Source organism: Lathamus discolor, chromosome 3 (genome assembly GCF_037157495.1).
Source record: "Lathamus discolor isolate bLatDis1 chromosome 3, bLatDis1.hap1, whole genome shotgun sequence".
NCBI classification, from domain to species: domain Eukaryota; kingdom Metazoa; phylum Chordata; class Aves; order Psittaciformes; family Psittacidae; genus Lathamus; species Lathamus discolor.
Window position 1 is genome coordinate 23,277,428 of NC_088886.1, and position 22,947 is coordinate 23,300,374.

Sequence of the window (22,947 nt, forward strand, 5' to 3'; positions counted from 1 at the left end):
AATAATCAGAAACATCAGATAGTCACATTCGATTGCTACGCTACCTAGACTGCATAAGCTGTCCCAAACCTAATTTTCTTGTCCAAACAGACTTTAAAAAAACCCAAACCTACTCAAGTTTTACAGAAAGTAAATTATGCTTACTAATTGTAATTAAGGAAATTCATTGTGAGGAGGCACCTGCAATATTATGCAGGATTTTGTAAGCCAACGTATTTGTAGGATTATCTTTCTAAATAACTTGCTCAATTAAGCACTGATTTTTGTTCTTTTAGCTACATCAAGAACTCTTCTGTAGAAAGCTGTTGTCTATATTTATTTGATGCATTTCTGTGAAGTCCAAAGTAATTTTGAAAGCATAGGAGGATAGTTCCCTTCCAAATGTAATTTTCATATCCTTTGTAAAGAAAGCAAAAATATCAGTCAAATCAAACAAAAACACACTTAAGTGCTGGCTGACTATTGACAGAACTCAGCGTTCCTCCCAGAGCCTAATCTCTGTGGCTTTTGCTACTTCTAACACCAGTCAGATGTTATCAAATATTCTGATACCTACCCAAAATCATCACACACAGTTTTAACATTTTCCACATGTATGGAGACTTCATGCATTTAACAACTGGAACTGTTTCTTATTAAGTGAACATCAAGAATTGAATGCGACATTCTGTTGAACATTCTTCTAGACTATAAATGGTTCATTTTTCCTGTTGTATCCAGCCAGGCTGCCCCTTTTATTCCCAGCAACACAAATAGAGTTTCATCAGCCTGAAAGAATCTTTCTTCTAAATGAAGCCCAGTACTGTAATAACTTGAAAGGCATCTTTAGGCAGTGTAGTAAAAATGTTTGATTTGTAATTGCCTGCTGAACTCTAGCACAGTCTGTTGCCATATGGTACCCTCCCTTCTACGGGCAAACAATCTTTCCTTGTTCAGAGCTTCTCAGCCTCCCTACCCCCTCCTCTTCTGGAGGGTATGGATAGGAAATCCGAAGGAGGAGTTTCTCCTGCTCTCAGTGTGTTGGCGGTGACATCATATGTGGGCCGAACGTCTAAGTTGAGTGTGTGCTTGTTTAAAAAAAACACTGTCCAGAAGTGATGTATATGGAATCTGGGTCAGCTGTAGCTGGTTAGCGCACTCCTGCATGTGAGAGTAAAACACTGCAGTTTCAGAAGTCATTTCTTTCTCTCATCTGGAATAACACATACTGGAACATTACTTTTTCCTTTCTTTTTTTTTTTTTTTTATTTTTAGTGATTAGTTAGCTTGGTTACTGTATGGAGAAACTCAATTCCTCAGTACAGCTTGGATCTAACAGAGGAAGACAAAAGCAGTTTTCAACTCCAACTGCAGATTAACAATCCACAGCATCGGGTAATATAGGACGAAAAAGCAACTTGGCCTCTGGATTTTCCATCCACCACAGAAGCAAAACAGCTGGAAGCCTTTTTTTCTTGGTAAGTTTTAAAGTTATTCTTACTTGCAAGTTTAATTTTGAGCTGTTTGTGAATTCTACCTACATCTCCTTCAACATACAACTATGTGAAGAAACATATCTCTCTCAGCCTGAGAAAAGCCTGACAACTAAAATACAAAACTCACTTTCGTGGCATTTGGTAGACTTCAGAAACTTGGAAAGAATTAAAGGACTCTGCATAACAGCAGAGACTAAATCACTCCAGCTGTAAGAATGAACAAATTGCAGTTGTTTAGCTGTAAACCTTCCACAGATTTTGATATCTAATGTTACAGAAAATTAATACTACCATATTCTTTTGCTAAGCATGTAATGTGGGTATTGTGAACATATTAATGTGAAATTCTAATCCTACCAGAAAGTAAAGCCAAAAATCCTATCGATTTCAGGGAAGCTGGATTTCACCCAACACCAGAGCACAGACCTAGCATTACTAGAACTAGAAAATGGATACCTCAATAAAACCACTGTAAAAAGTCTCAAGTAAATCAATGCACATCTGTAAGTAGCAATCATTGCATATCATTTCCACTAAATTTTTATTTATGATACTTCTGAGCAATACAAGTAGTCTGAGTTGTACAACCAATCAAAAAAGCAGTCCTATGTTGATTTAGAATATAACCAAGTTTGCAGCAGAAACAATCATGCAGCTGAAAATCAAAAAATATCGCTACAACAGGCACAGGCACTAATCCCTCCCTTTAACATTTTGCGGAACTATGGTGAAGTTAATTATACCTCACTTGAACAACAGTTTGTTTCTAAATGACGATTCATTTCTTAAACATGAAATGCAACATAAAAGGCAACACTATATTAAGTGGAAAATAGAGGGTTTTGTTACAGTTCTTTAGGGTACAGGGGGGAGAAAATGGAAAGGATGCAGTAGCTTATCAAGGATTAAACAAAAATATTGTTTACAAATGGAAGACAAAAGTACAGACAAAAAAACCCAGAACTGCTAATACTTAATCTCCTACTTTTTGCCTTTATTCATGCTGCCTTGGAAATTAAAACATGGTAAATAATCCAGAACAACAGAAAATAATTAAAGTTACAAATTTGTGTTAACAAACTCTCAGAAATGTCTGACACATTAAGCGAGAATGAAGGGGTGGTACTAAAAGAAGAGACAAAGTGTTACAGAAAGCAGACATAATTTAGTTGCTAAGTCTGAGACAGTCTTGACAAACAAGAAAGATGTATCTTTTCCAAGTTCTTGAGCACTTTTTCTTAGTATCTTTTTGTGCTTCTTTACACATTAAAAAGAACAATCTAAACAACAACAACAACAACAACAAAAAAAATCCCATTTGAAGCCTACATAGTATGCCTTGGACACCAGTCTCCATTCATGATTAGCCAAGGTTTTGATTTATGCAGCTCAGAACAATTCCCAAATCTTTCTCACATGAAAACAGCTGAGTCAATTTTAAAGCAATAAACTGTCTGTGTGCAAAGTTTTAACTCTCTCTCCTTCCCTGTCTTCTAACTTTAGAGTTTGAATTTTGAAATGCTTATCTTAAAACAAGTAACACAATACTAATATTATGGTGTTGCCATAAGAATGACCTAAAGGATGATGTAAAAATATGCTATTTTTAATGCCAAGTTTTACAGGAATTTACTTCAAAGAATGGAAATTCTGAACTTTTAAACTTTTGCCAGTAACTACATTGCTTTATCGGGTCTTAATTATTGTTTTACTGGGCTTCGTTTGTTTTTTCGTAACATGCCATAATAGTCTGGGTCCTTAAACTTTATATACCAATAAATTAAGTAAAAATTTCCTATAACAAACATCACTAGATGCTTAATGTCCTCAGTATGATTTACAGAGATTTCTGAAGCCCCTAAATAACACATTTCTGGATGCAAAATGCAACACTGCATTGTACCTGCCTGTTAAAATGGTGCAAACACATACAATGGCTGCAAACAAATATAAAGGAACCCTCAAATAAAAAAAACCTTCACCAAAAAGCTGGGAATGCTATGGTATTTTTCTATGTTTTCAGAATATGTAGTATGTCAAGATTCACAAATCTTTTCTACAGAGAATTTCTAAGCACACCTAATTCTAAAATGTGACATATTTTTAATGGCTACTTCAAAAGCCCCTGAAGATGTTTAGATTGCTTTCCTAGAAGGAATCAGATTCTTGTAATCTCAAAGAAGCAGAATTCTGTGACTCAATATATCATGTATCTAACAAAAACCAAGAACATACTATTCCTGGATCCCAGTCAATACAATAGAAGTAATCCTGTTATTTCAGCAAAGATAGAGTGACTTGCTGGAAAAAAACACTTGATTATACAGGGAAAAGTAACTTACTGAAGTACACTGTATATCAAAAATCCACGTGAACGTTTCTCCTACAATAAGAGTGTTTTGCCCACATCAGTGTTACTTCTAACGTTAAGGACCCAGTTTTAAGCTAAGCCCACAAAAATCTCCACTTATTCTGTATAGAGATAGGGAAACATAGATGGTTCCATTGATTTTTAGCTGCTTAGACACAGTTAACAGAAAATGAAGTTTGCCCAACATCAATAACAGAGCTTTCAGATTAACTGGTATCATGTTCAGAGGATCTTTCTCAGTATTAGTCTACTTTCTTAAAAAACCCTGTTTGCTTCTCCTCCTTTACATGTTCATAAACGGAGGTTTATAATACAAGGCACTGTTGGTATATATCATTTGACTATATTCTTTGAGTTAATGTCCTGAATAAAGATATGTAACTATATACAAAGACATGCTTTCCATACAAAGGGATTCACATTTACTTGCAGCACTTCCATCATATTCAGTTACAACAACCTATACTGCCTCATCTTTGTCAGCTCTGAAAGAACAGATTCTAGTATGTTGTGGGTCTCCAAATTCTACATTTTCAGGAATGCGAGAGTCACAGTATACAATAAAGAACAAATAGTTTGCTGTGTAGAAAATATAAAACTTTCAAATATTTAATAGCTTCCACACTTCCTCATCCCTGCAACCAAAATAATTAAGTGATACAATATGTTTGGGGGTAACACAGCCCATGTCATAGCAGTTTTCGGTGAAAGACAAAACTAGAAGTTATTAGTTTATTTTGCTATTTTAAATTGGAATTTTGTTCCTTTAAACACTTTCAGAAGTAATAAAGACTAATTTTAGAAACAAAGTTGGGTTGGGTTTTCTCCTTTTTTTTGGGGGGTGTTTTTTTTGTTTTGTGTTTTCATGGGGATCAGTCTGGAAGAAGAAAGAAACCAGAAGAAAAGGAATGGTATTAAAATGTAAAAAGGTATTGAAGTCTTATCTACAGCTCTGAGTATTTCTGACAAGATGCTGAAGTCTGCATAGCTATGACAAGTTGCACATTTCCTCCTGCACAAGCAACAAAAGAACAGCATGCCAGAACAGACATAATGCAACTTCTACAGAAATCTGAGACCTAAAACTGGGTAACAGAAACACGACAGAATCAAGTGCAGTGACAATCTATTCTAATTTTAAACCCATGACAGTTCATAAAGAGTTAAATAATTATTTTAAAGCTATAGTATCTATAATCACAATCTCCCTTGCTTATTTTCCCAGGTCTGCATTCAGGCATTTAAGCAGCCCCACTCACTACAAGCAACTCTAGATTTGCATTAAGGGTTTGAGACTGTGGTTCTGTCTAAACTAATCCTTGAGTCTCAATCACTTTAGCTTGTTACAGTTAAGACACAACCCAAACATATAAACCTGGCCATATGTGACATAATGCATTGGATTAAAACACCTTGTGCTATTCCCCAACCCAAATATTTGTCACTTTTAGGTCTCACATATTAGGCTATCATTCTGTAATATTTTGGATAAACAGTTTATATTTTTTTAAGCTGCTTGCCCAGAACATCAGGAAATTTTTTGAACAGTACTTTCATTTCCTTCTAAGCTGATTAAAACTCCAGGTAAATATCTTCCTCAGAACCTATTCTTGTATAACAAGCTAGGCAGTAAGCTGCTCAAACATACCAAACAACATCATAAGATGTTTAATTCTTTTAACATCAAAAATTTCCATGGTAGCATACATGTTCCCTTCCCAGGTAGACACTCAGAAGGAACCCATCCCTGCTTATTTGAATGTCTCAGTTTAAAACATTTAAATTATTTCAAAGTTCTACAGCATGTTCTTACGCAGCTGTCGCATTTGGTTATGCTATGTTGAACCTTATTAATTTTATGGCACATACAGAGATACAGAACTTCCAACTTTAATACATAAGTGTAAAAGTTCAAAATCAACACATAAAATATTTAAAAAAATCCAGAAAGCAGACTGCAGCAGAATACATGGCCAGAAAGTGGGCAGCACTGCAAAATTTTTCATTTAGTTTTAATGTATTTCAAAGGAATAATGTGCTGCTGTGGGAAAATGCCAGCCATTCATTATTTAATTAACTGTGTAGGGTCCTTAAAAACTATCAAAAACTAGACTGTTATTCACTTTTTTGGACTATGAAGTAGCTGATACGTACTGTGAAAATAGTAAAATACTAGACTTGTATTATGGCTTCAAACTTAACCATATGCCATGACGTCACTTTTCTGCATCTGCAAACACTGAACGTAAGAATACTGAAAAATAATTTAGGTGAAGAAATATCAACTTCAGACAATTAGCTCAGCTCATCCTTATCAAGTTAGAAACCACACAGACCTGTTTTCCATGTACTTACCAGGATTCATGTTGAAATTTAACCTAATGAACTTCCTACTCTGAACATAGCTCAAGTGATTAGTATTTTAAAAGATAAGAAATTACAAAAGAAAAATACACAGTTCTGAAGAAAAGTGATACTTTCTCCTACTTAAAAAAAAAAAACCAACAAAAAAAAACCCCAAAATCAAAAAAACTCCAAAACCAAAGCCAGGACTTCCACTTTCAGCTGAGAAATAGTAACAGAGCTTTTAACCATCCCCTGTTTCTGGGAAAATAAAAAATAAAATAAAATTACTAGTAGACACCAAAATACATGCTACTACATGCTAACAATAAAACAAAACCACACAGAAGTGACTGTAGAAATACAAATTCTATCGACATTTTTAATGTATCCTCTCCAATTATACAGGGTGAGAAATGATATTCAGTATGTGTTAAAAACAAGTGTTTTCTTAACCTCCCAGAAGTAGGGTTTGAGATACAACAGCCAGAAAGTTATCTTTCAGGCAACATTTGATCAAGATCACTAGATATAATTCCTGACTGCATGCACAGTATGCTTTGAAGCCAAAAAAAGAGACTCTAAGGTTGAGAAGACATCATTAGAAGCAATAACATTAAAGCCAGTAAGTGGGAGAAGTGACTTGACATAAAAGTCACCATATCATTTATAAATGTGAACGCAAAGGAAGCGTTATAGGTCTGCTTCTCTTTCAGGGTGACTGTTTCAGGATTGCCAAATGCACTTGAACTTGGCAGGAACAACATGAAAACTAACTTTCTCTGGTTTCACTTTTCTTCTTTTTGTAACTATACAAAGGCCACTGTACAAGGTCTCCTAGGCCTGCTAACAGTAGTCTGGAAAGGAAAGCAAGATCAGTGGCTGAGATAAGAGCAGAAATCTGCTTGACAAAGCAAATAAAATATGCAAAATCAGGGTTTGTGGTTTTTTGGTTGGTTGGATGGTTTTTGTTTGGTGCTTTTTGGGTGGTTTTTTTTTTTTCTTTCTCATTAGGTACTTTGGTCATCATATCTAATATTTAGCAAATAAAGCTAAAAAACAGGTCTCTAAAATCATTCTTGGATCTTTATCACTGCAATTTTTTTTATTTTTTTTATTTTTTACACAAAGTTAGAAGAAATACATTATTTTCTTAAAAACACTTCAGTATCATATTTATAGTGATAACAGACCTGATACTTCAGTGTTATTTGGATAAAAATACTCTCACAGATACAAAAATAGTGTGACAACAATTTTAAATGTTCATCTCAAAAGGCAACTAAGTAGGAATACATGCAGAGCAAACAGTGTTATAGGCATTCCCTACAAATTTTAAGTTACATGAATACGTAATTTTGCACCATTTAAAGACATTTTACACTAACCTCCTGCCTAACATTAATGTTCAAAAGTAGTGCTAGGTACGTGTGTATTTTTCAAGTCTACTAAGTCCATGTATAAATTTGAAAAACGTGTATGTATGAATAGGTATGTAGACAGTATTTAACAAATTATACATCTATATGTACATATAAAGTCAAAAGAGGACCAGAAAGGCTTATATAAATTCCCATATTTATATATTTTTGAAAATACTATTACTGTCTTTCTACTTCTCTTTCATGAAGATATTCTGAGAGCACTTTATATGTTCTATAACCTTGTGCATTTAATTGCAGTCGAATTTATAATGAAAGCATAATACTGACTATAAGCAGAACATTGTTTCTGAAAATTTATCCATTGCAACAACTTCTCTACTAAATCCAGTACCAAAATTTTAGGGTTTGCTGTTTAAAAGAGAGCTATTCTTTGAAGCTAATCTAATGGACTCTAACTCCAAGAAACAGATTGCAAAGACCTGTCTATATACATGTAAGCATGGCAAACCCATCAGTTTAGGCAGCTTAAGCAGTACAGGAACTTTAGTTATTTAATAATTTTGGTTTTTATCTGTTCAATAGTCTCTTCTGACAGTCGTCATACTTGCTTTAAAATGAAGATATTTAAATGGACTTTGGGTGTACTACTGTTCCTGCTGTTGTCTATTGGGCGCTGTACAGAACAATCTACGCCAAATAAAACATCTCAGCGGAGGCACCCTCGTGCAGCAGACAGTGGAGAAGAAGGGAAGAAATGTGGTTACACATTCTTGGTCCCAGAACAAAAAATCACAGGGCCAATTTGTGTGAATACTAATGGACCAGGTACTGGTAACAGAAAAGATGAAGTCACAAGAATGGACATAGAGAACTTGAAGGATGTGCTGTCCAAGCAAAAGCGGGAGATTGACATTTTGCAATTGGTAGTGGATGTGGATGGAAACATTGTGAATGAAGTAAAATTACTGAGGAAGGAAAGTCGTAACATGAACTCTCGGGTCACCCAACTCTATATGCAACTCTTGCATGAGATTATTCGAAAACGTGATAACTCACTTGAGCTTTCCCAACTGGAAAACAAAGTCCTTAATGTTACAACAGAAATGTTGAAGATGGCAACAAAATACAAGGAGCTTGAGGTAAAATATGCAGCACTGACTGATCTTGTAAATAATCAGTCTGTGACCATCTCCCTGCTAGAAGAGCAGTGCTTGCGAATCTTCTCGCGACAGGACACCCATGGGTCTCCACCTCTTGTTCAAGTTGTGCCACAGCACATTCCTAACAGCCAGCCATACACTCCCATTCTTCTGGGAGGTAATGAGATACAGCGAGACCCAGGTTACCCTAGAGACAGAGATGTAAGACCACCGCCTGATCCAGCTACTTCTCCTACAAAGAGTCCTTTCAGAGTCCCACCACTGGCTTTAATAAATGAGGGTGAGTTACCTATCACTATTTACGTAACCTAAGATTTCTCTATTTCAGAGGCATGCTGTCCTGGATATAGAAATGGAATGCAGAATTTAAAAAGTATCTGACACAGCTAGCCCTTGCTCCCGATTCTGATTTTCTCCCCCTGCCTCAAGGAAAGCTTTAGTTTGACAAACAGTCTACTAGTTAAGATATAGCTGCGTAAGATGAATTTGTTGAAGTAGTTGATACTCACAAATTCAATCTGAAGAATTTACGCTTCTGAGTCACAAAGTATTCTTGTTTCTGTCTTCAGCTGGGTTTCAGTTATGGGAATTAAAATTCTATATTAGCATACACTTTCATACTTTCTAGTATTTATCCCTGTTTCTTTGAAGATGCCTATTAGCTACATGATGAAGTAACTGGCAATGGTGAATAAGATAAAGCATCTCATCTTAAATAAAGGAAGTAATTTTAGAGTAGTTGTCCTTTATACTTACACATATACATTTGCCACAAGTTAATCTTGCTAGAAGGATTTTACTCCTCCTATTCTGAGCTGTTTGAAATTAACATCTAATTCCACCAACACAACTGTGCAATAGGTCTCTTAGATAAGTCTGAAAGGATAACTGCACTCAACTTTGAAAATTTAAATAACTACATTGCCAGTAATTTGATGTCAGTAGAGGATGGCAAGTTAAACTAATACCATAAATATTACAAAAATACACTCAGGAGATTGTGTCCCATCTTCATGTGTCATTCTTCAGGTTAAAAAAGGAAACAAAACTAGTGATGAAATTTAACTACCTCTGAGATGCCCTTAAATCGATCATGATTTTTACTCTATTAAAATTTCAACACAATTGCAATTTAAAAAATTAAGGATTCAGAAAAATACGTTTTTCTCAGACATCTGTTCAAGTGTTTGCTTTTGGCTTCTGTTAGCTTGAACAGCAAAAGGGTTTGGGGGGGGGGGGTGTGTGTATGTGTGCTGGGTTTGGGTTGGCTTTTTTGCTTTCAAATTGCCTTTAGTCACAGCTGGAAGTTCAGCTTGGTTCTTAAAACTATTATAAATTTTTACTTGGGACTGTTCTACAGCATTACAACAAAGTAGCTGCTGATGCAAAGAACAACTACTTTCATTCAGGGTCTACAAAAAATTCCGGCACAAACTCAAGTAACATGCCAGATATCACGAGAATTTAAATCACATATCATGACACAAAAGAAACAGCTAATAGAAAGGCATTATGTTAACGTCTGGTCAAACAGCAAAACTGTAATCCTTAAAAACCCAGCAACTTCCTGTTTCCCATAAAACCATGTTTCAAGGTTTTGTATAAATGAACCTTTTTCTCCCTCAATATATATCTGCTGCACATACAAAATGAAGCAACAACACTATTTTCCTCCAAATTGTCTACCATGGTTTTCACTATCCCTTTTACCTGCAAAAGTTCAGAGTTTGAAACAGTTTTTGTAAAGGAACATAAAAAAAAAATTAGGCAATCTCTTTTAACATTATTCAACTTCCTTTATTTATTACTAGATTCCAAAGTTTGAAGTTTAAGTGTTTTTTCTCTGGGGAAATGAGGGTTCAGAATTGCTACAGCTGATACAGCAGTCATCAAAACCAAAGCTTCTAACTTGCAACACAAAGCCCAGTTATTATCCTTGATTTTTTAAATTAAGGTAAGCACATTTAATGGTGCACAGAACCAAAACTGTCTATGTCACAGAAAAATTAATTTTACAGTTAAAAGATGGTGACTATTTAAAATTTATAAAGAGTTCAAATAAGACCAATGAAAACCAAACAGCCCTATTTAGAAATAGATCTGTCAGGCTTGGTTATGACAGCATAAACAACTGGCTCTAGAAACTGAGGAAGAATAATGCTCCTGTGAATTATCATTTTCACAATTCTTAGTCCTTCGAACAATAGCCAGCGTCCCCAAATTTTTACTGCCACTACATTGCAAAAAGTAGCTTTAAGTAGACAAATTACTTGAAATTTACACACAGCCCTTTGCTGCTAATACCTCCCTGTTAACAATGTGTTGTGGGTTTTTTTTTATGTGCCCCATTTTATTTTGGAATTTGCCTCTATTATTGCCCCAAAAATTCTCTGTATGAAGCTTTAAATAAGCAAAGCTTCTATATCATCTGCTCAAGGTAACATTTGGCATCTTAAAGAAGATTCAGGCACCATTTTATTAAGGTTCCAACTTAAAATATTTAATCACTATCCTTCTCTTGTAATTTACAATAGAATATGATCTGTACTAAATCGTAAGTCAAATCCACAATTTTAAACATGTAATATTTAACAGATCTTCTCAGAGAATCTCCAATTTCTGTCTCAGCAACTTAAGAGTTTACACAGACTGTTACAAAAGACTAGATATGCATGAGATGCTTATTCCTTGCATAGGTAACTATTTTCAACAGAAAAATTATGGTTTTTTTCATTAGCCAGAGTGTCCACTCATACCAGCATTGTGGAGAATGTTACACGGCTTCACAAATCTCAGTATTTCCACTGAACAAGAAATGGACTAGTTCTTACACCATGAACTTAAAAATAATTACATATAACAAAAGAACTTCTCAAAAGTGACTTGAGGCTATACACGGAAAGTCACTTGATTTCTTGGATTTCCTTACACTGAGAGCAGAAGTCTGTTACCTCTAGTCCAACATTAACTTGTGATAAGCACATACTCAAATTCTAGCATCAAAAAGCAGATGAGATGCATCCTGAGACCTCAATGCCAGCTGAAACTCAGAAGTGATCAAAGTGTACTATATAATCAGGCTAGCACAATACTGCTTTAAAAGCTATTTAAAATCACTCCAAACATCTGTTTCGACATCTCATGGAAAAATGAGCCCTCAATTCCTCTTCAGTAGAAATCATGTGAAATAATACACAGCAGATCTAACTGAACTATTCTTACTATTCAGTGAACATTACAAAGATCACTACTTTCCTGCTTATGCATTTTCTAATGCAGCAATTGCTTACAACAGGACTTCTAGAACCACCTCCCTGTTCATTTATACAGCATCCAAATTTACTTCACATAGTTCAAAGAAAGAGAGTGAGAACCAACTTAGCCAAGGAAATTATCCATCCACTGGACAAACTTTGCAATGCACACAATCTACATAGAAATTTTAATTGTGAGCGAGAGAAAAATCCCCCATATACCGAAGCTACAGTCTTTCCTAAGCTACTACAGCATGCACTGCAAGAACGACAAAAACATTGATAAATACTGACAGTACAGTATATGTAAGCAGCAGTACTTAGGATGGCTTAATGCCTGCAGTGTTCCTGGTAGCACTGTCTCAGCCAGAATCTCCTAGGAGTCACCTTCATTAGATACAAAAGCTTTTTGCACTCTAATACGAAGTACTTTCTGGATTTCTGGTAATTATACACTTATCCAAATGGCAACTTTCATGATTTACAATCTCAATCTGCAGTGAAGATCACTTTCACTCAACCTCTACTTTGCATTTAAGAATAAACTCAGTAACTGTCTCCTATGTTTCTTTGCACATTAGCTTTGTCTCTGACTGATGAGTTTTCTCTAAACTTCCAAGTAGATTTGAGAAAACCTCCTAAAATGAGAGGAAAGCTCAAGGTAATTTAAATTCAGATTTACCGACTATGAGTTTTCAAAGCACTTAGGGCGCTGACCACTAACTAGCCATAAGAACATACCCTGCTTTTCATTAGTAAATAACCAGTCTCTAAATCAACTGAAGTAATGATAACATGAATCTAAATCCTTTTCTAAAAGGTAGAAAATAAAAATACTACCAAAAGTTGAATGGCAAACTGGACAAAATTTTCAGAAATACGTAAGCTGTGAGCTTCTTGCAAATTAACCAGATGCTCTTCTGTAAGTAGTATTTGTAAAACCACTACTCACATGGCCTAAAATAGAGCTTTCAAGCAGTACTGCTAACAGCAACAGCTTTTTTGTAGAATCACAGCCCTGAAAAAAAGGATGTGAGCCCTTTTAGCTGCTCAAAAGTCCTTCTCCATTGCTTGCATATTTGCTTGATTGGTATTGACATACACGTATCACACCAGGATGACACATGAACCTTTTAAAAGATTCCTATCCCCAGTTAACAGGCTGATCCTATAACTGGGTAAGTACATAAAGGCAAAAATTTTATACAGCATAAGAATACTCTTACACTAAAGTCCACATCTGTAGACTTTGGCAGTAAATATTTCTTACAGCAGCTCTCAAACTATTTATGTACTGGGAGGGTGCATGTGTGTCGTTCATGTTTTGGGTTTATTTTAAACTTCCACTAGTTTCAAATGGATACACTAATATTCATGTACATTTATTCAGATGAGAGCACACTGAAATAAATTGAGATTTACCTTTTACAAAAGGTAAAGAGAGAAGAAGATAGGTGAAGGAGAAAATAGTGAAAATCATAATGCACTTCTTAAATATCAAAGTCAGTGTATAGATCACAACAGAACACCATAGCTGAAGTTAAAAAATACGTGTTGGTAACCAAAGTAATTACCTGTTTAGCAAAATCAAGTTTTTGTTTAAATATATATGGAATATTGACATGTTTATTTATATATATACAATTTATCTAAGACAGTAACTTTTTACACTGTTTTCCATGGTAGTTTTACCTTAATTACTGACTTTCCATTACCATTACAAAATACGCTTGAACTATGTCCACTGCACAGCCAAGCTTGAATGCTTACAGTATTTCTTTCAAAAAGGTCCATTCAAAGATTGCCAACAAGCCAAGGAAGCTGGGCATTCCAACAGCGGGATTTATATGATCAAACCTGAAAATAGCAATGAGCCAATGCAACTATGGTGCGAGAACAGCCTGGACCCTGGAGGATGGGCAGTTATTCAGAAGAGGACAGACGGATCTGTCAACTTCTTCAGGAACTGGGACAGTTACAAGGTAACTTCTGCAATGCAGAAAATCAGCTACTTCATTTCACTGACATTATCTATTGCAGTCAAGATGATGCAAACTTTTCAAATGCAATTCTTCACTAAAAACTGTTGCACTGAATGATAAACACTGAGGAATTGCAAATAGCTGCTTAAGTTAGACAGTAAAATTAATTTTATCAACAAAGGTAACTAAAAAGAGTGGTCATCCCTCAGGGGCAAACATGTTTCAGTGGGAATGACCCTTTTTCACTCAATGCACTACTGAACTCTGTATAAACTTACTGTCTTAAATAGCCTGCATTTGTAATGCACAACCCAACAACTGGGGAGACATGTTATTCTAGACAGTGACCAGGAAGTAGTTTATTACAAAGACCTAACTAAACACATTATTTTTATTAACACACCGAGACCTACAGTAAGTACTTAAAAACTGAATTGTCTCCCTTATGAATAAGCAGTCCCAGCCAGCAGAATTACACATTTAAGCACATTAATAGATTTGCAGGATCAGGTCTTCAACTTGAAAAAGTTCCTAATAAAGCATTAATGGAAATACTTCCTATCTGTAAAATTAGGTTAGAAATCTGAAGATGTAGGGCTAGTGAAGGGGAATACATTCTTATTTGTTAATGGGATATTACGCTCCAGCAGGCCTAATGCCTAGGATGACAAACATACTGCTTTGGAGTAATTACATAGAACCATAGAATAGTTAGGGTTGGAAAGGACCTTAAGATCATCTAGTTCCAACCCCCCCTGCCATGGACAGGGACATCTCCCACTAAAGCATGCCACCCAAGGCTCTGTCCAACCTGGCCTTGAACACATGCTACACAGGAAATCTAGAAGTCCATTTGGTTGAGTCCGAAACCTACTTGGGTTTGGTTGGTATGAAACCTACTGATTTCATACATAGAAGATGTTTTTCCCTATGATGTTGCGCTCACTATGCTTTGTAGTAGATGTGCAATTGCCATGTGCATTTTATCTGAAGAGAAAACTGAGCCACCTTTAACTCAACTGGTAATCTTAAAACAGTATAATATATACAAAGGAACTGACAAAAAATTACAATGAGGATTTTCACTTTTTGCATTCTTGGACTGTAATGATTCAAATGTTAATCATTTAGCAGCAGTTATTCAGTCTACTCAGAAAAGTAGGTGGTTGCGGTTTGGGTTGGTTTTTGGTTGTTTTGTTGTTTTTGGTTTTTTGGGGGTTTTTTTTGGTTTTTGTGTTGTGGTTTTTTTGTTTTTTTTTTTTTTTTATGTTATGAGGCAGTTACAGAGTGCCTTATACGTTACATTTTCAACAAAATGCAAAGAAAATGTAAAAGAGGGTGTAACTGGTGATAATTGCTCAAGCTTAGGCAAATTTGCCCCCGGAGAAATTTCCCATTAAATTGCAGTGGCCAAAGATTCACCTAATTTCAAGTACCTGAAGGTGCACCTCTGTGACTGGCTTTAAAATAAAGCCTGCAACACTGACAACAGAAATGTCTCCCATGCCCACATTTCTGCTTCTTTTCTGACCTCTGTGTGGCTGCGCAGATACAATGTTGACCCAAGGGAAGTATTGCAAATGTGGCCATGAGCCAGGCCAAAAGAACTGCTACCATTTTTGGCAGCAGCATGCTGCTAGATCAGCTCAAGCCACTCCTGAAACTGCAGCTTGAATTAGGAGCTTAGACTGTTTATCTACTAGACAGAGACTTCTTCAGAAAGTGATTCAAAGCAGGAAATCAACTGTAGGTCCTCCATAATCAATGACCTGAGAACAAGGGTAGGAAGACCTCACAGACTAGGACGCATAACAGATTGCTGTGGTGGATAATGTACCTACTTTAGCTGCAACACCAAACACTAACACTTGTTTACCCAGGGACAAGAAACAGCAGATATGAAGTATCACTTCACAGCTACTGTACTGTCAGTTTATGATTTGTAAAGAAAGACATCTTTATATTTCCAAATCTAGTAAAGATCATAGAGGAATTGCGTGATTAAATTTACAGTAAAAAAACCTAGCAGTAGTTGTATTAAAAAGGCAACAGAAAGTCATATACCTTGAACACTGAAACTGCTGGTATCATAATACCCTTTCCAACCTGGAAATATACCCCCTTAAATTTCATTATTCATATATTCTTACAGATCCTCTTAGCTTTATCAAGAAGATTTTGTTGTTTCAGCTTCCCTATTCTATCTCCCTTTACCTTAAAAAGAGGGCATCACAGAAAAAAAAATAGTTTTGCCACCCTTTACTGATTCTGGCAGTACCTCAGGCAGCTAGCAGTCCAACTGAATAAACGGCCAAGTGCAGCAAAATAAAGCATTTAAATGCATGGGTTGAGCAGACATTCAGAAGTTTAAAAGCTTTTCAGTACCCTAGTTCCCCTGGTTTGGAACACTCCTGCTGATGAGTGTTTGACAAACAAGAAAAAACAAAAAACCAAACTAACACCACTTCTGATTTTCTTTTGCACAGAAAGGATTTGGAAACATTGATGGAGAGTACTGGCTGGGACTAGAAAATATTTACATGATTACCAATCAGGATAATTACAGACTACTGATTGAATTAGAGGACTGGAGCAACAAGAAGGTTTACGCAGAATACAGCAGTTTCCGCCTGGAACCTGAAAGTGAATTCTACAGGCTACGCTTAGGCACATATCAAGGAAACGCAGGCGATTCCATGATATGGCATAACGGAAAGCAATTTACAACACTGGACAGAGACAGGGATATGTATTCAGGTAAGGGAACTGGTACATATATAAAAAGAGAATACAATAGATTACATTTGTGATACCACCTTTAAAAAATGAAGTACAAAAAAAAAAGTAAGTAAATTCTGATATATTGAAAGATCCTTCTAATTGATTACGATAGAAATTGAGTGACAGGGCCCCTGCAAGTCTCTGAGCCATTCAAAAATTCAATTTCTATCACCCCATTGCAAGCACACTTGAGCCAGCTTTCTATTCAGCTCAATGACACATCCTTATCACTTGCATGTGACTCTGTAGTCTGAATATCTGTCCAGGTGACCTCTGAGAGTAGTGCTGTGGCCACATAATAATGAGGTTATTTTATCACCATGAACTGAAGTCTCTGAGCAGCACAAAAGGAGCTGCAGTTGTGCACTGGCTTAGTTATGCACCAGTACTTGAGAACTGGGCAGATCACTTTGTTTCATTCTCTCTGAAGGATAGTTTTTTGTTCATTTCAATTCTCTTACTTCAGCCTTCCTCTTAAAACCCTAGCAGTAAAAGAAAGGTTGGGGAGCGTAGTACTTCAAGCTGCCTTTTTTGTTTTTTAGCTGTCAATAACCATAAAGGGGGACAAATCTTGCAAACTCTTAAACAAGCCTGTAACAGTAAATACACAAGTTACAAGCAACTCTTTGTGGAACTGTGGCCCTGCGTGTTGCTTGGGACTGTATCAACTCACATCGCTTCCACTGAAGTATTTCTAAACAGTACATATTCCAAGTTCCTTGAATGTTAGCTCATGGATAAGCACTGCTGGTAGTCTACAGTTGTTCTCTTCAGTTTTCAGGTGACACATTAAAGAAGATGTCAATAATCCTCTCTCCAGGCAATGGCTGCTGTTATAACAGAACTTATAGTCTAGGTAGAAGCAGCAATTGCTATGACCACAACAGGTTATAAAGTACTTCAAAGTTCCCTCTAAGACTAAGCCAGAACATGAAAGCATTTGCTAATCTCCATTTCCCCTCTTTAAAGTTCACCCATCTCTTTTTGTCCCACAGGCAACTGTGCTCATTTTCACAAAGGCGGCTGGTGGTACAATGCGTGTGCCCACTCCAACCTTAATGGGGTGTGGTACAGAGGAGGCCACTACAGGAGCAAGTATCAGGATGGAGTATTTTGGGCTGAGTACCGGGGAGGTTCCTACTCCTTGAAAGCAGTTCAAATGATGATCAGACCTATAGACTGAGAAAGAATATCCCACAGTGCTCAAGTGATCATGTATAAACTTCTCAGTGCTTGAGTTCCAGAAAAATAAAATATTACTTTTTAATCATTATTTTGCACAATCTGCTCCTGCAAAACGCAGGTCTACAGTTTTCCTGTCTTTTTTTTTTCCCTGTTGTGTTCCCCTCTCCTATTTTAGAAAGCTTTTCTACTGTGACAGATGGTGTTTTTTTCAAACACACATTCACAAAAGCAGACGTTTGTGCTTGCAAAGCATATTTATCTTTGTTCAAGTCCAGCATACTTTATGTAAACAGTCATTAAAGCTGGTTAAAAAAATCCAGATATATGACAAGATATAAGCTTTTTCACTTAAAAAGCTTATGCTTTTTTCAGGTTAACTCAACCCTTAAATGTAAATATGTGAAATGGCATTGTCTTGCTTTAATGTGAAAATTGATTAGTTATTTAACAATTTATTTAAAAATGTTGGTATTACTTTCAATGAAAATCTGACTTCATATTACTGGTCTAAGATCTAAGATTTACTCCAAGAAGCTACACAAAAATTGAAAATATTCTAGGTTTGGCAGCAGAGGGATTTTTGCAACAAATAACCATTTCAATATGAAATGGTGAACTAAATATTAAACATAAGATTTCTTAGTCATGTAGAGAATTCCTTAGGATCTGCATATCCTACCTTCTATAAAATACTTAGGCAAATTGTTCCTAACATAAGAAAAATTAATTGTATATAATTACCGAACAGCTTAAGACAACTAAATTGCTTGGTACTTGTTTTTACTTTCAACCTCAATATTCAAAGAACTTAATTAAACAAAAATATTTCTTGATACTTTGAACTTGAATAGCAAAATTAAAAGTCCTGATATTAAAAACATGACTTGACACTTGGGAGAACCCCTCCCCTGCTCCAATTCAGAGTGACTGATGTCTGAACAAGTGTTCACACATACTAATTAAGAGAAGGACCAAGTCACTGAACATTAGCAGCTTCCGTCCAACATAGCTTTCTCTGTTAATATAATAAAACAAAGGTTAGAAATCAGCTCCAAGTGTATTCTTCCTGACACCCAAACTTGGGCTGCTCTTATGACACACACATTTCCCTTCCTCTATATGTATATAAAACTTTTGATACTCTGTATATTAAATTTTCTACCTTCTATATGTCAAATTTCCACTGGAATTAATATGTAATTAAAGAAATTGATTAGAAAATGCTTTCCAACCTTTTTCCAACAGAAGTCATACCACGCTGCATCAAAACAAGGTAATTCCAAAACCAGAAACAAAATGTTTGCTTCAGGTACCAGTCTCCAAAACTAAAGCTTTTTTTCTAGTATATAAAATTTAATAATTGTACTTAGCCACACAGCTTACCTAATTTAATTTGATATTACACAAAACCTAAATATGCTGTTCTGAACTGTAACCAATGTATTTGTTTGGCACCTTGCATGTGCCTTTAGGATTTTAAAGAGCTTCTCCCCTATTTAACATGAGAAACCCTAATAGCTGAAAGAATAATATTATTGTGATGGTAAATTAGTTGATATCAATAGCAATGCAAAAATCTCATTTGTAATTCAGAGGAGAGAAAATAGCATTCTGCTTTCAAAACACATTCCCTGGAGAAGATAAAGCTTCACTGATAATACGGGGATGCAAGGGTTGCAGGTAAATCTTTGGTCGGAGATCAAAGCCAACAACTCTCACCAATATTTAATTGGGGCTGCAGGGGTGGTTGAGTAGGTGGGAAATTAGTCCCAGTATATTCCATTCCCAAATATCAAGAATTTTATCTGACATAAATGATGATAATGATGAAATTGCTCTTTATATAAGGAATATTTGTTTGTTACAAATATTGTACAGACCTCATTGAGTGTTCTAAACATACTTTTTAATTGCAAATGCTTAAAATTCAGACTATTTATAATCCGTTCTTTTCTTTCTATGGTAGCTGGACAGAAAAGTAGTTCAGGTAAATTTAAAAGCTGAAAATGCCCTCCAAAACATTCCTTTAATGAACACTTCTGACAGCTTTAGTTCATTCAACCGACAGATTTCCTCTCCTTGGAAGAGATCTTATTTTACCACAAGGATCTCTTGCCTGCTACAAAAACAGTGGTTGTTTATTCAGCACAGTCAGTGAAAGGTGTAATTTACAGAAACCCAAAAGTAAAATTAGCTTGCACTCAGCCTTTAAATTAAATCTTATATATTCGACATGTAAAAAGTTGAGTCTTCCCCAATTTAAAGCTGTAGGATGATGTTAGCTAAACATTATTACAAAATAAATCCACAAATACACATGCTGTGCTATTGAAAGAGAAGACTTTATGTTGCTGATTTAAGATTACAAGAAGGGAAAGCCTAATATCTCCTTTTCAGGCTGGTTCATACTCTACAATAATTTACTACTTTAAAATGCTTATAACTCTATCAGTTCTTAGCTTTCAGGTTGAATTTCCTAAGCAGGGTAAATGACTTTAAAAGTTAAATGTTTTCACTCCCTTTTTTTTTAGAGGCATATTTTGTAGCGTCAAGCTTACTGCACCGGACACTCAGCAGCAGTCTGCCTGGGAAGGATTTAACTTTCACCATTCTTGTACTATCAGTCCAAATTTAACCAAACAGACCTTGAAAAAGTTTAACCTTCACTAAATCTGAAACACAGTTTTCACGTATATTTCTAAAGTCTGTTGCAACCATTACCACTGAAGTAGCTGAATATTCATCACATGAATACTTCAGTAACCTGTTTTCAGCTTTTCTGTTTCTGGATATAACTCCTGAAAAACAGCTATAAGAACATATTTCACAAAGTAGTACTGCTTAGTTAAATAAAAATCTTACTTCTCAAGAAGTGGCTCAATTGTTTCATTGTACAATCTCAAATAATCAGAACTCCATGATAAGACTCCCTGTAAGAATGGCATTTTATTCTAAGGCAAAATATAGCATTTGTTTGGCTACTTTAGTTGGCCCAGCGATACAACATTGACAACATATCCCACACTGTGTAAATGAGGACCAAATGCTGAACATTTTCATTGGTGTTGCACAGCTCCTAGCCCTTCCACACTGACAGTGCGCTGCTCTCACTTGCATTTCTAGAACTCTGAAAGCACATTACACCTGTTGCTGCAACGAACTGAAAAATATTATTATTTCTCCCCCTAGTTAAATGTGGAAGGACATCTTTACCTTGACCATAGTGAGTGAGCTGTGGTAATAAGAAAACAATTTATACTTCTGCATCTCTATTCCCATTGCAAAGACTACACACAAAAACCCCACCACCGTATTTATCTTAGAATCTTAAGACGGTCATGAAAAAACTCCACACCCACATGTGATATTTGGCTGCATAAGGGTAAACCTAGTAACCGTTGTATGGTAAAGCATTCATCCTTGAAACCACAGCTGAAATTCCCTTATATGCTCATTTTCCCTATGACCTTCCAAACACGGCTCATCACAATGAATGCCGATACCTCTCCAGAGAGGATTTGCAATGGCAAATACAACTGTGTGGCAGGCTTGATTCTCTGCACTCTTCTAAAAAGCATTTTAGGAGAGCACAACTTCAGGATCTCTACATCTACACTGGAGAAAGCCCTACCATACCCCTTTTTTACCCCTGAGAGGAAATGGACCTTATGATTAACCCCCCTGCCTGGCATACACCACAATCACAATCTTGAACTGCAGACTTCAGGTCTTTTAGATTTTTCTACACCTTTTAAACCAGAATAGCAGTATGATTTTACACCAGCAACAGCAGAAAAAGATCCTTTCAGAAATTATAACCTGATAACCTTAAAATAGTAATACAAACAAATTCAGTTACTTCTGCTCCATATGCCTCTTGCATTAGTAAAAATGCCTTGGGAAGGAATTTTCAGGAATAATACTCCTGCAGATCCACTCAGGTCTTACTCGAGAGTAAAGCTTGAAATCAAATGAGAATTGGACTCAACAGCGAATCCTCCAAGATAACTCCAGATTTATCACAACTGTAGTTTCAAGGCAATTTTGCTCTTTTTCTAATTATTTAAACATTACAAGATTAATTTTAGTGGGAATGCACCAGTAGGTATGCTATTCCCTTGGAGTTTTAAAAAAGGCTTGAAGATACTACTCTTCATATCATCAGTGAGAACTGATACAATTTGAAACCAGGTCACACCACATTCTTTAACCACAGCAGGTTACAGCAAAAAGCATTTCTTTCAAGTAAAAAAGAAATACACATTTCATGTCAACAAACTATCAAAAGTCAAAACCTATTCTAATACAAAAGCTAGGCAAGAAGTTGCTGATATATTGAGGAAAACATCTGTAACAGAACAAAAACCATTGCTTTCCAACATTTCACTTTTTTTTTTAATACACACTTGCACACCGTAATGCAGGATTTTTAAAATAACAGACAAATACACCAAAGCATAAAGATTTCTCTGTACTAGAAGACCATAATGGCAAAGGTTAGAGTATCAGAGTTCAAAAAATCTGACAGCAGACTGGCTTGGAACTTTTCTAATCAGCAAGAAAACAATTTGAGTCTGGCTTCAAATTTCAAAACCCATGGCACATAGGTAAAAAACATCTGGAAAGCGAGAAACCGCATTCCAGAACCATAAACAATGCATATATGCTATATGTGTACACATGCTGAGAAAGCTACGAAATTACATGCTTAATCACATCACATGCTTGTCACTTTTGCCCCTTTTAATTTGGGTCTAATTTTAATAGCTACGTCAACAAACAGGGTAGCATATGATAGTATACTACACCAGCAATTTTCAATGTTTTCAAATTTCAAAATATGCTCATGATGCTTCTACCATTCTAGGCACAAATAATTACCAATATCTGAATATCTGAAATAACAGGAAATTAACAGCTGTTAGGATCATGTTGAAACTGATGGATGCTTCAGGGAGGGATGTAACAAGGAAGTAAAAACTGAAGACAGAATGAGGAATTCTATAGGACT

The 22,947-nt window shown here is 35.8% G+C and overlaps 2 protein-coding genes across 8 annotated transcripts in view; one reads left to right on the plus strand and one right to left on the minus strand.

Annotated features, from left to right (window-relative positions):
- RALGPS2 (Ral GEF with PH domain and SH3 binding motif 2) overlaps positions 1-22,947 on the minus strand; it is a 119,586-nt gene that overhangs the window by 34,515 nt on the left and 62,124 nt on the right. The window lies entirely within an intron of this gene.
- On the plus strand, positions 1,070-20,242 carry ANGPTL1 (angiopoietin like 1). 3 transcript variants are annotated; one of them, XM_065674097.1, is made up of 6 exons: positions 1,136-1,146; positions 1,255-1,457; positions 8,157-9,014; positions 13,777-13,970; positions 16,457-16,727; positions 17,747-20,242. In XM_065674097.1, exons 3-6 carry the CDS (start codon positions 8,189-8,191, stop codon positions 17,932-17,934), a joined length of 1,479 nt encoding a protein of 492 aa, XP_065530169.1. In that variant the 5' UTR covers positions 1,136-1,146; positions 1,255-1,457; positions 8,157-8,188; the 3' UTR covers positions 17,935-20,242. The 3 variants fall into 3 exon arrangements, with proteins under 3 accessions (XP_065530168.1, XP_065530169.1, XP_065530166.1); XM_065674096.1 differs by having other exon boundaries at positions 1,070-1,457; XM_065674094.1 differs by lacking the exons at positions 1,136-1,146; positions 1,255-1,457 and adding an exon at positions 1,902-1,978.

Bases quoted from the DNA above. Each gene is read 5' to 3' on its own strand.
- ANGPTL1 (XM_065674094.1), top strand. The intron at 9,015-13,776 runs GTGAGTTACCTA...TCTTTCAAAAAG, and splicing joins ACTGGCTTTAATAAATGAGG to GTCCATTCAAAGATTGCCAA. The intron at 16,728-17,746 runs GTAAGGGAACTG...TTTGTCCCACAG, and splicing joins AGACAGGGATATGTATTCAG to GCAACTGTGCTCATTTTCAC.